Raw genomic sequence first — 15,074 nt, 5'->3', positions numbered from 1 at the left:
ATACCAGCTTACAGCTCTCCTGCAGTCAGGACCTTCCTAACTCTTGCACTCTGTGGAGAGAAGAGAACATCAGGGAATGTGCGAGATGCAGGTCTCAACCCAGGCCCATGTTCACTCCCCCTTTGCAGGGGAATGGGCAATAGTGGTAGAGGGGTGGGGAAACAAGTCCTAATAAGCCCTATCCCAGCAGTCTGCCCTCAAGGGGACGTGAATGTCCATCAGTTTGCCCCCCTCATCCAGCTGTGAAGATAGGGCCAACATGAAGAGAAGGAACATTCCTTAAAAAGAGCCAGTCCAGAATCACTGGGGCTGATGAAGAAGGGAGAGGGGCAGGTGGATCAGGAAGGGAAAGGAGGTGTCTGCCAGCCCTTCAGAGGCTGACAATGGGAGATGAGGAAGGTGTGAGGGCAGGAAAAGCCCCATTGAATGCCAACACCAGACAGAGGAGACAGAGAAGGAAATAATTGGGAGTGAAGAAACTATCCAAATGGGGTGTTCACAGTGGCCCCCCACTTCATGACTGAGTCCTTAGAGCCCCCGGCAACTTCAGCCTGCTGGGAGTTGAACCTGCCCAAAACTGACTCTGCTTACTAGTTTTGGTCAAAACAGTTGTGTTTGGCAATAAACCACTGAAGCATTTCCCCAACAAAGTGTCTTTTGTTTGGGGGGGGGGGTGTCTGGGCCAGCCAGGGATGGCTACGTGTTCCCTTTTTTCCAGAGGACATCAAAGAGAAATACAAGCAGAGCAGGGTTGGAGTATACAGTTCAACCACCCTCCTTCTGTCTAAAAACTAGGACACAGGCCAGATGTAGCCCAATGCCATGATCTGTCATTACCACACCTTAACTCAGCTTTGGTTTACAGCAGTATCCAATGCCCCACACAAGCTACAGATTTGGCCCATTTCTCCCATGTCATAGGACAGGGACCTGCAACCAGTTAGGTCAGGATTGTTTGCACTTTCATGTTCTGGGACTCCCTTCACCCCAGCCAACTGTGCTGCAGAACACCTGTACCTCGAACTGTGAGCCGGGCCTTGGAGCGGGTGCTGCCAATAGTAACTTTCACCATCCCACTCATTCCAGGTGTTGTCTGGCACAGCTTTAACCTATGGATGTGTCCCACACTCTCCATTTGCACTTGTGAACTGGGCTGTAATTTTTCCCCATTAAGACTCCACTGGGGGGTGCATGTCAGAGGAGCCGTTATTTCACACTCAAACTGTGCCTCTGAAGGAGCCACCACTTCCACAGTTTGCAGGGCCCGCACCACCTGGATCCCTTCAGCTGCAGGGAAAGAGCACAACAGCATCCGTTACTCCATATGGTACATATCAGCCTTTTCTCCTCTTATGTACACAGGGTGTGCCATCTCCTCTTTGTCCTCCCACCCAAGCAGGCACACAATTCTATTCTTCATCACTTCTCCTCTGCTTCGATTGCCAGCCTGTCTCTTTTACCTGTTATTTGGCCATTGTAGACACATTTTCCCACTTACCTTCCACTAGGAGACATGCCGTAGAGCGATCATCCAGTGCATCACAAGTGTACTGGCCCTCATCTGCAGGCTCGACACAGTGGATGACGAGAGTTCGGTAACAATCCAAGTTGCAAATCTCATATTTCTGACCAGCAAAGATCTCTGTGTTGCCGCGAAACCAGCGCACTCGCCCACGAGACTGAGACACTGTACATTCCAGTGTGGCTTTATGCCGGGCCAACACAGTCTTGTCCCGCAGTGGCTTTACAATGCGGATGGGCAGTGCTGTGGAAGAAGCAGATCCTAAGTCTCTGATAATGCCGGACTCCCCTGATCCAGACCTCTAACCCTCCCACGTCCATCTACCGTACTTGTCAACAAGGCTTGGATCTAGGCAGCAAGTCGTAAGGAGAACTCCATTCCCTCTCAAGATTTTATTTTTGTCAGAGCAGTGTGAGTCAAGGGAAGAGGAAATCCAAGCCAGCTGGAAAGTGAGCCCCGCACTTGTACATCTTAAATCTTCCCGCTTGAACTTTTCACCACAGCGTATATATGTAACATGTATGTCAGCTGCCAACCTTGCAATGCAACCTTGTCATTCATTTCCATCTTTTGCTTATCTATTGATATCTACCCACTAATACCTGGGGTCAACCCTTTCCCCTCACTTTTTCCTCACCTATTATCCCCAGCCCAATTTCCCTAGCTGAGGCTGAAGGTCATCTGTGAAGCCCTTACCCTCCACTTCCAAGCAGGCTTCCGAAGTGACTGCCTTGGCCAAAAATCGGATTTGCCCTGCATCTTCAGGACGGACGCCGCATAGAAGCAGGAAGTGCCGGGTCCCTGGTGAAGAAACAAATGAGGGGTGACCACATGGGGACCTGTAGGGTTTTGCCACAACTCCTAAGAAGAGAGGGAGTGGCATTGAATACTGGCAACATGAGGCAGTAGCTGTGGTGGCCGTGGGCGAAGAAGGCTCTGCTGCGTGGACCCTGCTGTACTGCTCTCGTTCAGATAACTGAAGCATAAGAAACAGGATTATTGCACAGGCTCCAGGCATCTTTTTGCAAAGCAGGGTTTCTGCTGCAATTTCTCAACAATTTAAACCACACTGTGAAGTTGCTGGGAAAAACACACTGTGGGCTGCAGTTATTCAGGTAACTGGATGGTGCCTGTGACCAAATGACCCAAGTTTCCCACTCCTGCCACGATGTGGTCTTTAGAGACTGAAGCAGGTACAAACAAACAAACTGTACGGAATGATCAGGACATTTATTCCAGTGAAACAGTTACATGAAATCCATGGAACATAAAAGTGTTTAAACTTTGGTAGGAGTGTGCCCCAATGCAGTAATTCAGTAAGTGTGCCCCAATGCAGCTGCTCTGAGCCTGACCTTCGGGTTGGGGAGAGCGGGGTAGAAATGTAATAAATAATAATGAGACCGCCTTCCCTTTGACAATGAGTTATTAAGGGAACTTTCATTTTTCCCCGTTTTAAAAATTGCTTTGAAGATTGTGCCAATGTTGTGCATATCTCCTTACAAAATTCCAGTGAATTCCTTCTCTAGTGCTAGAATATGCATTTCCCCTGAACGATGATTAAATATCCCTCAAGCTATAGCAAAGCTATCTTGTGATTAGCAAGGTAATCCCATCTCCAGGTATTTACAGAGGGGTGAGATGTTGAGCCACTGATGTTGTGCTGGGGCTGGCATTACTCTGGCACCGAACGACCAAAAAAATTATTTTGATCTTCCTAAGGGAAGTCCACACACTCAGGGTGAAGACACACTTAATATTTTTAGAGCAGTCATAGCAGGTTCTCCGCCCACGGTGTTAGCATTATTTTGCACCTTTTGTTGCAGGCAGCTGTTCCTGCATGGTAAACATACCTATCAGTCCATCCTTCCGAGTAATATGTGTGTGTGCCGTCAAGTCACAGCTGACTTATGGCAACCTCATAAGGTTTTCAAAGCAAGAGACGTTCAGAGATGGTTTGTCATCGCCTGCCTCAGAGTGGACTGACAGAGTTCTGTGACTGGCCCAAGGTCACCCAGCAGGCTTCAAGTGTAGGAGTGGGGGATCGAACCTGGTTCTCCAGCTTGCAGTCCAGTGCTCTTAACCACTACACCACGCTAGCTCTCTTCCCCTTAACTGATCCATCCCCAAAATCATAAACATTTTTAAACATTGCAAAACTAGGGGCTGCCCAGAGGAGGAACTGTGCTAATAATGTTAGCCACTAGTCAGAAGGTGCTCTCCATAGCTCACCATGCACCCCCCCCCCATTCAACTTGACAGCGCCAAAACCTTGCAGAACCAGTTTCCTTAAGTTTATCCCAGAAAATAAAAAAGTACATTTATGACCTTGGTCTAGTCACAGTTCTCTTCGAGCTCTCTCAGCCCCACCCACCTCACAGGGTGTCTGTTGTGGGGAGGGGAAGGGAAGGTGATTGTAAGCTGGTTTGAGTCTTCCTTAAGTGGTAGAGAAAGTCAGCATATAAAAACCAATTCTTCTTTTTCTTAATGTGTTGAAGCCATTTTGTAATTGGCACTACTGCTCCAAAAATGTTATATCTGTCTACACCCTAAGCAGACGCATCTGGAAATGCATGGAAGAAAACCCCACAGAAGAAGATATATGTTATGATGAGGAAGATCCTAGTATCAAAATTGCACTTTAGGTCACCTATGCTGCATCCCAAGTCACCTCTCACTAGACGTCCAATCTATTTTGAGCAGCTGCAGTTCATGCTTATCATAACATGGGACAATCCTGGACAAATTAGAGAGAAATGGGAACCCGTAAGGACTCCCCTCCCCAACTATTTCCTCTTTCCCTTTCCTGAAAGCCCCCACAGCCGCTCCATTTTCCTGCTTCTCTCCTTCCCATCCAACAGCCAACCTACCTTTATCTGCCCCTCTGTCTTAAGCTCCCCCCCGCCGCCCAAGCCTCTACCTAGGAAAACTACTGCTCGGTTGTGCGAGGCCGTCTTCTGGGCCAGGCCCACTTGCATGGTAGAGAACCCTCAAGGACTTGTGGGGTCACATCTCACTTTCCCTTCTATCCCCTCCCCATGCTATTTTCTCTTTCCCTCCTCCTGGAAACCCCCATATCCTCTTCCCTTTCCTTGCCTCCTTCTCTCCTTCTCCAACCTACCTTTTATCTGCTTCCCATCTTCAGCTATATTTATTTACTTCATTTATATCCCAACTTTCTCCACTGTGGGGACCAAAGCAGCTTACATTATTCTACTCTCCTCCTTTTTATCCACACAAAAACCCTGTGAGGTAGGTTAGGCTGAAAGTATTTGACTGGTCCAAAATCTCCCAGTAAGTTTCCAAAGCAAGATGGGGATTCAAACCTGGCTCTCTCAGACCCTACTGTGAAGCTTCAACTGCTACACCACGCTGGCTTTCATAGGGTGGTGGCTGGTGAACAGTAGCAAGGAGCCAGACCTAGTTGAGTCATGCAAGTTAGGCGGTGTCAAGTCACCCAGAGGTTGCTTTGAGGCCTAGGGTTGTCAACCACCAGGTGGGACCTGGAGATCTCTCAGAATTACAACTGAACTCCAGACAACAGAGATCTGTCCCCCTAGAGAAAATGACTGGTTTGGAGGGTGGACTTTATGGCATTATATCCAGCTTAAGCCTCTTTCTTCCCCAAACCCTGCCTTCCTCAGACTTCACCACAAAATCTTCACCTTGAAGCTCTCCCCACCTACCCCCCCATCCTTAAAGCTCTCCCAAACTGCCCACCTATGACTGCCTCCATCCTCCTCCAGCACTAGGGTTGTCAGGTCCCTCTTCCCCACCGGCAGGAGGTTTTGGGGGTGGGGCCTGAAGAGGGAGGAGTTTGGAGAAGGGAGGGACTTCAATGCCATAGAGTCCAATTGCCAAAGTGGCCATTTTCTGCAGGTGAACTGATCTCTATCGGCTGGAGATCAGTTGTAATAGCAGGAGATCTCCAGCTAGTACCTGGAGGTTCAATACAGGAATACAGCTGTAAACAATGCCAACTATATTATGGCTATATTTTTACAGTATGTGGTAATATGCCCACCAACAACAAATACCATCAACAGACCTGTGTATTTTTATGCATGTTTATATGTCTCAACAAGTAAGTCACTCAAAAGCTTCCTTAATCAGGTAAGTTATTAAAACAAAGTCCACTTGAAATTGTCCTGTAAGATGTGTTTTCTTTCTTTACAGCAGCAGAATACGTATTGAAGGAGAAAACGATCGTTTCGGAGCACGAAGCCCAATTCTTCCTCAGTTCTTCAAAAATCCAATGCACGCAGTTATACATCACCATCCATGATATCTGGTTTCAAATGAATACCATTTTCAAAATTAAAGTGCAGTATGCTTCCCCAAAAAGGGTAAGGTATTAAATTCCCCAAAAGGGGTAAGGTATTGAAGGAAGGAATTCGATACCTTACCCCTTTTGGGGAAGCATACTGCACTTTAATTTTGAAAATGGTATTCATTTGAAACCAGATATCATGGATGGTGATGTATAACTGCATGCATTGGATTTTTGAAGAACTGAGGAAGAATTGGGCTTCGTGCTCCGAAACGATCGTTTTCTCCTTCAATACGTATTCTGCTGCTGTAAAGAAAGAAAACACATCTTACAGGACAATTTCAAGTGGACTTTGTTTTAATAACTTACCTGATTAAGGAAGCTTTTGAGTGACTTACTTGTTGAGATATATAAACATGCATAAAAATACACAGGTCTGTTGATGGTATTTGTTGTTGGTGGGCATATTACCACATACTGTAAAAATATAGCCATAATATAGTTGGCATTGTTTACAGCTGTATTCCTGTATTGAATTTCTCATCTGTTGATATATATACAGAGGTGTCTTTTGTTCTCTTCAGTACCTGGAGGTTGGCAACCCTATCTGCCACGGCTTGGCCCAGAATGGCGGCCTCACTCCCCCACCAGCCCGACTGGCCTGGAGTGGCTGCCGGCTTCCTCCTCTAGCATGGCTGGGACCAGAGCAGCTCCCAACATCCTCCACTGAAGTGGCCAGGCCCAGAGCCTCTCCCAGCATCCACCACCATCGCATCCAGGCCTGGAGCAGCTCCCAGGCTCTACCTCTGTCACTGCAGCAGCAGCAGCAGCCGCCCCCACCGCGTTCCTCTCCAGCTGCCCAATAGTAATTGCATTGTTCGCACATGTGCAGACAATGCTTTTTTAAAAATCAGGGGGCTTTAAACCCCCTCTTTTAAAAAAATATTTTTCTGTGAACTTGGGGTATTTGAAGAAATATCTGTTTTGGGGTAAGTGTGGCCTCTATCTGCGGATTTAGGTATCCGCAGATAGGGGGCACACTTGGGAATTAGATATATAGATGTAGTTCCCTTCACTATCACCACTACTTACCTTCCTGCCTAATTTTCACCGTGCTGGTTACTTTGATTCTCTCCCCATCCAGGAACCATTCACCTTTCACTTCTTCAAGTGACACCTCACACATAAAGACAGCATTTTCGTTCTCCCGAATACGCACATCTTCCAGTTCCCGCACAATCTGAACCTGGCGTTCTACAGAGAGGGAAACAACCATGTAGTAAGGATTGAAGACTTCCTAAGGGCAACTCACAAAGGTCTAACTGAGAACATTAAATCTTATCAGCCTATAGTGCTGATCAAGGAACATCTTGTATTGATTACTGGATCCAACAGATAAGATTTCCCTCTCACCAAAATATCTTCTCCAATAATTCCCAGCCATGATTTGGAGCTCATGAATAACAATGAATAGTGCCAGCCCCTAAGAATATAAGAGTCCTACTGGATCAAGTGAAGTCCAGCATCTTGCTTTCAACCAGGCCAGCCAAACACTTTCAAGATGTCCACAAGCAAGAGACCAAGGCAAAAACCCTTCCCTGTGGTTTGTTCCCAGCATATGTTACTGTGCCTGAACCTGGAAGCTCCTTTTGGCTATCATGGCTAATAGGCATTGAGAGATCTAGCCTCTATTTGTATAACTCTTTTGAAAAGCCATTCAAGCACTTCCTGTGCAGCCAACCACTCTCACCTCTGTCAAGCCCAATAGAGCTCCTTGATCATCAAGTCATGCAGTGTCCACATTACAAACTTCTGATGGTTTTGTTCTGGTTTAACCATCATGACTTAACCCAGATAATCCGGGAAATGATGGGCTGCTAAACTGGCTGGAAGAGATCCCTATAGCAGAATGGCAGCTTTCAGTTGTCCCATGGTAGGGGGCATGACTACTATGCCAGTGTAAATTTGTGGAGTAGATATATTAGTAAACTTTTCTGATAAGAAGAATGCTTAATTCTAAAATCAGAGTTGTTTGGGGTGCAACATGGTGCCATGTACACTTGATTTGGAAGTCATTCCCCCTCATTCCAGATCTGGGGAAGGGAGCGGGAGGGGGGCAACCATCTTTCCCAGGTGGTAAGAAAGAAGCATGTTCTGCACATGCTTAGAGGCATTTATAATTTAGCTATGGTTTTTTCACGTCCTAGGGCAGACATGGCATTAAAAACAGGTTCTTTCTTGGCTCCCATTAAGCTCTAAGGAGCTAAACATGATAATTCCTGGTCTTTCCTGGTCAGCCTGCTTCATAACCCTCTCACCACAGAGTTGGAACGGGGATCACAGTCATCAAGTTTATTGTGTTTGCTTAAGATCAGCAATCCTATGCTTAAAAAAACAAAAAGCAACATCCTGACAGGGGGCTGTCACATATTTCCTTGAAAGCTCTTAAGGACAGAGATTCCACTGCCTTCCCTTCCTTTTCCGTTGATGAAATGTTCTTATAGTCAGAATTTTTTTCCAGGAGTGTTTATGCTAAACATAGCTTCCTGTACAAGTTGTACAAGCTTCAAGAACAAAAATCTGACTCATAGCAGTGCTGGTGATCAACAGCCCACCTCCACGGCACAAGAAGCAGCCATCAGGGTGGCCGGAGAGGACATTACAGCATAAGGCAGAGGCCAGCAAGGCACCTCGGAATAGGAGGCGGGAGGGCAATTCATGCGGCTCAGTCCCAGCTCAAGCCCTCCCTCCCCTAGCTTTGCTGCTGCATCCAACAAGCCATACGTACCAAAAACACGCAGTCTGGCAGAGGCACGGCAGTCGCCGGCATCACACATGTACTCGCCTGCATCATCAAGGCTGCAATGGCTAAGCTGCAAGATGCGCCGGCGACCCACTGAGTACATGCGACAGTTAGGTCCTACCTGGATCTCCTCTCCATCCTGTGATAGCCAAGAAGACAAAGGTTGATTAATAACAGCCGATCAGGGCAGGAGGAAGGAGAAAGCAAGAAAGCACCGGGTTCAGTGCCACGGTTGGGAGTGCCGAGGGCACAGGTGGGGTGGGGGTGAACCGGCACAAGCAAACCAGTCACATTGGCTCACACTGGCACGGGAAGTAGGAGAGCCATTGTTCTCAGAAGAATGGGGGTCAATCCAGGGAAGATAAGGGAGGGAAGTGCAGGGGGTAGCACTCTCACCTTGTACCACTTCACCTCTGCCAGAGGCCTGGACAGCTCGCACTCAAAGGTGGCTGAGCCTGTCTCAGGAATGCCCACGTCCTGGGGAAAGCGCAGCACAGTGACTGGGGGCTCTGCAGGGACAGAGACAGAGGTGGGTGCAGGTGGCACAAAGATGAATCAAACTTGGAGATTGAAAAGATATTAAAGCAGTCAAAGTGCTGAGCTTAGCCAGCACACACACACACCCCTCCCCAGACTGGCACAGCAAACCAGCTTGCAGTCCTTGTCCAAGTCCACTTTGGAGGATTCTTGCCCAGCAACTTCACCTCTTGCCCTATCTACAACATAGCCACAGCGCTAAGATCCTTCACTCTTTATGAGGCACTGTGGGAACATTAATTTTTTTACTAGTTTTCTGTGCTCAGCTCATAAAGTGTGAAGGAAAGGTGCAAGGATCCGAGAACACAGTGGATATACTTCAGACAGCACAGCCAAAAGACCGGCTTTGCTGTTTGAGACAAGGAAGATTAAGAGCATTGTCCAGGGTAAGCTAGCACTTCAGCACTGGGTGGGGGTAGTGGAATCTGAAGCTTTGCATTATTGTTTTGCTCAGCTGTTGAAAAGACCAGATGTAAGGGCACAACTGGGCAGCAGGCATTATCAGCACTGCAATCCAAGGCAGATGGCTCCAACCCCAAACACATGAAGGCAGACTCATGCTAGAAATCAGCAGCAGCCACCCCATTTTCCATTGCTTCTCCCCCTCCACTCACTCCTGACTCACTATGTGTACAAGCAGGTCATTCTCATCTACCAGAGTTGATTCCTCCTCTTCCCTACCCTGCCCAAGTACCTCGGACCGTAAGGCGAGCGCTGCTCCGCACAGTGTCAGCAGTGAAGGCCACAGTACCCGAATCATCTAGAGTGAGCCCCACCAGTGTCAGGCGGTGCACGCAGTCTGTGGCGCTCACTCGGCAGGTGGGGCTGGGCTTCATGCGGATGCCGTCACGTGTCCACACCCCAGGCACATTGGCGTGTGACAGTTCCAGCTCAAATGTCACAGTTTCCTTTTCAACAGTCTCCACATCCAGTAGTGGTTTCCTCACCATCACTCTCCGGGCTAGAGTTTGGGGAAAGGAAGCATGAGAAAGCACAGGATCCATTTTGACAGGGAAAGGGATCTGCTCTCTATGAACAATAGCAGGTGGGCAAGAATAATATAAGGTCTACATTCCCTGCCCAAGAGATGCAGTGCCCTGAATGCCCCAGCATATCCCTCTCACTGTCATGGAGGATCGTTCCCTACCTAGCCTTGAAATAGGCATTCCATTCTGACTGGAGCCATACAACATTTTGGGAACTCTTACTAGTGCCTGACATTTAACACCATGACAGAACTACTAGCTGAAAAGAACAGTGAATGGTCACCATAAGGGCTTCCAATCTACAACATGCAGGACAGGAAAGAAACCAGGTCGACACATACGTTCCACACTCAGCCTGGCTTGGGTGCGGTCATGCAGGCTCTCGCAACGGTAGGTGCCTCGGTCGGAGAGTTCAACGCAGTGAATGGTAAGGGCTCGCTGATGCCCATGGGCCTCCATGGAGTATTTGACAGATGGCTGCAGCAGGATGCCCTGCTTCATCCACTGCACTTCAGCACTCTCCAAGCTCAGCTGCACCTCCAAGTGCACAGCCTGACCCTCCTCGACCACCAAATCATGCAGTGTCTGTACAAACAGCACCTGAGCCTCTGCAGGAAGAAACATTGAGAGTTCAGCACAGGAAACACCAAGAACACCTTTTGAAGGCCATGTTACCTTTCCCAAATACATCTTAGTCCATGACCTCTGACTCTTTGCTTGGAGGGAACCCTGGATTTGTAAGCTCCTATATGCTAAACATTATGCAGAAGGCATATTATTTCATATGTCTGCAAGCACAGAATTTGGTTGTGGCTTCACACTTCGGCATCTTGAGAAGCTTAGCTTCCATTTTTAATTAAAAAAACTCAGAACCACTAGAGCTGTGGAGAGAAAGCTTGTATGTGCATTGCCTGGCAAAAACTCAGAAGACAAAGGTAGAATCTAAGGAGGACTTTCAATACATTTTAGTAATGTGTCTTTCAAGTTTAACATACCGTATATACTCGGGTATAAGCCGACCCGAGTATAAGCCGACCCCCCAAATTTGAGGCCAGAAAAGGGAATTTCTTATTGACCCGCGTATAAGCCGAGGGTCAATAAGAAATTCCCTTTACTGGCAATGCTGCGCTCTAAAATGGCGGCCGTCATTTTAGAGCGCAGGGCCCCTGCCCCAGGTCGCCCTCCCGCCGGCCTCCCGGGCCCTCCCGACCCACCCCAACCCACCCCAACCCACCCCGACCCCAGTGCCATCCAAGGGGGGGAGGGGGAAGAGCCCCTGAACCCCCTACTTACCGGGAGACGCGGCGAATCGGCGGCGGCGGCGGCGTGGCCTTCCTGGGCCAGCAGCAGGCCCCTCCAGGCTCCTGCCGGCCGGAGGAAGGCGCCTGGGCGCGTGGGTGGCGGCGGCGCGGCCGGCAGGGGCCTCCTGCCAGCCCAGGAAGGCCCCTGCCGGCAGGAGGAAGGTCCCTGCCGGCTAAAAGAACGCGCCCGGGCGCGTGGGCGGCGGCGGCGCGGCCGGCAGGGGCCTCCTGCCGGCCCCTCCAGGCCCCTGCCGGCCGGAGGAAGGCTCCCGGGCACGGCGGCGGTGATGGTGGTAAGTTCCCCCCTGCCTCCTCCCTCCCCCCCTCCCCTACCGTACTGACCCGCGTATAAGCCGAGTTCGGCTTTTTCAGCCCTTTTTTTGGGCTGAAAAACTCGGCTTATACGCGAGTATATACGGTAACACAAACAACAGCATAGGCAGGCATACAATAGTAGTAATCAGTAAAATTGCTCATTTATTGGATGTCGTCTTTTAGTACAGTATCTTTTCAGCCTCCTCTGCTGTTGTTTATGTTACATTGGCTTTATTCAGCATAGATCCTTTTTTATTCTTTCAGGTTTAAAGCAGAAAGTTGAATCATGTCCAATTGACAAATATAGGAAATTGTTTTGAATTAATTATAATTTCATCAGATCACAGAATCTGAATTTTCTTGATGCCTAATTTAGAATTGAGGTTTGGGGCGCAGAGGGTAGAAACTATCTTGCTTTTGACTAACTGTAAATCTGGGGGTGGGGGTCCCATCTTGTATTTGGTCTGGAGTTTGACATTGTGGGTGGGGAAGGTTCACTGATGCCCCTCCCCAGGTAGCAGAGATTCCCTTGACCCTTCCTCAAGCTATATGTCTGGTGTTGCTTTGCCTCTTACTTACCTTGAACACTCAGCCTGGCTGTGCTCACCAGGCCTTCTGCGTTGACAGTTACTGTGCCACTGTCACTCAGCCGACACTGGCGTATTGTGAGGGTATGACAGAGCCCATTTCTCGTTGTGTTAAACCGTTCACTGGGTACCACCTCTTGGCCATTCAGCTGCCACTTCAGGGCCACGTTGTCTGGAGACATCACAACTTTGAAGGTAGCATCGTCCCCCTCCAACACTGTTAAGTTGTGCAGCTCGGAAATGATTTCCACTAACCTGGGGACTGGGGAAGAAGTGCTGGGTTTCTATTGGGCTCTTCCTGTTTACCTCATACACCTGTTTGCCCAATTTCCTCCCAGCCTAAGTGACCAGTAGCCCCTCACAGAACAGTTATACATTTTATCTAGGCAAGACCCCACATGCCCACCTCCCCATGACAGCGTTGCTCAGCTTTATGAAGGACAGAGCACAGTTGGTTCCTGCCCTGTGTTGGATCTTCAGCCCTCAAACCAGCTACACAGAGGCATAGAGGATTCTGGACATGAGCTAATAGAATCAGAGGACTGTAACTCTAAGAACATTAGGACTCACTCTGCACTGTGAGGACGGCTAGGGTGCGGTCATCCTTGCTCTCACACGAGTACTCGCCAGCATCCTCAGGCCCCACATGGCTCAGTGTCAAAGAACGCTCTCGGCCCTCCACCCTGATCTCCAGGCGCTCATTCGGTTCCAGCTCCTGACCTTCCTTCAGCCACAACACATCGCCCTTGGTTTTGCACAATTCACACCAAAACAGCACCGTGTCCCCCTGCAGTGCCGACACATCTGAGAGACCCCGGACAAACTTCACCGGCAACTCTGAGGAGTGCAAAGAATAGAGCAGCTGCAGAGAACAGGAGGTTGTCTGGAACCCTGTATGAAGTCCTGATGATGCTGTTAACTCAAAGCTTCTTAAGAATCCCAAGAGCCACAATTTCCTAAGTTTCTATCCTTTATAACAATAAAGAAAAAATTGAGAATACTTTAGCAGGATTTGCTAAAACCTCAGAAAGATCTGGAAAAGGATTCCCTACAGTCAGAAGAAGAAACTTTGGCATGGCTTTCTATTCTTCTTCAGAGTTGCCTGTCCTTACAAACATATTAATGTCAATTCCCCAAACTGCTGAACAAATGACAAAATTGAGTAAGCCTACAAATGCACACCATGCATGCCAGTTGCACAATTTGAGCACAGGGAACTAATCTCCCTAGCGTACATCTTGGCAGCTGTGAGACTTAATTGTCCCAAGCTACACACCAAGTCAAAATGTCAGTTGTTGCATTATAAACAGAAAACATTGTGAGAAGAAATTTTAACATTCTTGCAGAACGTTTGGACCACTTTCAAAGGGGGTGAAAAAACAAACAGAAAGTTTGAAAATCAGTTTCAGCATCTCTACAGCTCAAATCCAGACCTAGAGACCAAAACAGAGATCCTTCCGCATCCGTGAAAAACAACAACTTGCTGATGTTGTCATAACAACATGAACGGGCTAGCTGGATCAGACCCAAAGGTCCACCTGGCCCTGGAGGCTACTTCTGGAGTTCCCCACCCAAGGCATGAAGGTTGTGGCGATTCCTTGTTTTGTCTTTAGTATCTGGTAATTAGGATTCTATTGCCTTTATACAGGAAGGAGGCGCTTAGCTTTTGTGGCTAATAGCCCTTGACAGCTCCCGCTGCTGAAAATTCGGACTATTTCTTAATCTGGCCAGAGGATTGTCTCTTCTGCAGTGGAAACTGCCACAGAGAGAAACAATACAAAGTCACGCCCTAGCTGCACATGGCCTGTCCCTCCGGCTGGCTCCTCCCTGCCCACCACTGCTTCCAGCTTTATTTTTATTTATTTTACCAAGTTCTCAAGTTCACAGAGTTCCAAAATGGCACACAGCTGAGGGAATAAAATAGCAATAAAACACCAATAAAAAGATAAAATACATTTATATGAATAATACTGAGACAAATAGCAGCAATAAAATAAAGGACCAGGAAATGAAACATAACTATTAAAGGCCAATAGAAATAAACAGATTTCTATAAAACCTCTGCAAAGATGTAGCCAGATGATAGGGAAGGCTTTCTAGAGCTCTGGGGCCACCACTAAAAAGTGTTGCTATGCGTGGAGACTGTTCTAGTCTTTCCATAGGCTGGGATTTAAAGCAAGGACTCCCTACCTGACCTTTAAAATCATGGAGGTTTGTATGGAACTAGATGTTCCTTGACATACCCAGAATACAGAGTTAGGACTATTATTATTATTATTATTATTATTATTATTATTATTATTATTATTATTATTATTATTTTAATAGCATAAAACAAAACATACAAATAAAAAGAAAATACAAAAGAGGACTTACATAATAATTAATGCTACTTATTGTAGTAAAACATTACAACATTCATAGTGCCCTGAAAAACTACCACCCCACCCTGAGATAGTGTCCCTTCACCACATTGGACTTCCGGAGAAGTGTTATGACAGTTTTAAAGAATAAGTATAATAAAATCATTATAAAAACCATTAATCAATTATCTACAACATTAACTAAATTAGTAAAATTCATTTTCGCCAGTTTGTCCTAATATGTGACGGCCTTTGACCATGTTTTTCACAGTTAGGACTTTATAGGCTAAAGCTGGCACCTTGAATTTGGTCTGGAAAAGTATAGGTAACCTATGCAGCTCTTTCAATAACTGTATAATATGGTTTCACTAACTAAAACCTAGCCAAAATTTG

General features: G+C 47.4%; 1 protein-coding gene across 1 annotated transcript in view; it reads right to left on the bottom strand.

Annotated features, from left to right (window-relative positions):
- Positions 1–15,074, bottom strand: part of OBSL1 (obscurin like cytoskeletal adaptor 1) — a 102,663-nt gene continuing 87,589 nt past the window's right edge. Inside the window, exons 22-32 of the mRNA XM_056852034.1 lie at positions 12,889–13,155; positions 12,311–12,580; positions 10,457–10,723; positions 9,824–10,090; positions 8,989–9,101; positions 8,578–8,731; positions 6,882–7,043; positions 2,219–2,323; positions 1,499–1,765; positions 1,018–1,287; positions 1–50 (exon numbers count right to left, since the gene is read on the bottom strand). Coding sequence (XP_056708012.1) covers positions 37–50; positions 1,018–1,287; positions 1,499–1,765; positions 2,219–2,323; positions 6,882–7,043; positions 8,578–8,731; positions 8,989–9,101; positions 9,824–10,090; positions 10,457–10,723; positions 12,311–12,580; positions 12,889–13,155 — 2,156 coding nt within the window. The 3' untranslated portion in view covers positions 1–36. The remainder of the gene's footprint in view (positions 51–1,017; positions 1,288–1,498; positions 1,766–2,218; positions 2,324–6,881; positions 7,044–8,577; positions 8,732–8,988; positions 9,102–9,823; positions 10,091–10,456; positions 10,724–12,310; positions 12,581–12,888; positions 13,156–15,074) is intronic.

The sequence above is a fragment of the Euleptes europaea genome, chromosome 6, assembly GCF_029931775.1.
Source record: "Euleptes europaea isolate rEulEur1 chromosome 6, rEulEur1.hap1, whole genome shotgun sequence".
Lineage (NCBI taxonomy): Eukaryota > Metazoa > Chordata > Lepidosauria > Squamata > Sphaerodactylidae > Euleptes > Euleptes europaea.
The sequence above is the reverse complement of the archived record's forward strand: the minus strand, read 5'-3'. Positions and strand labels throughout refer to the sequence as shown.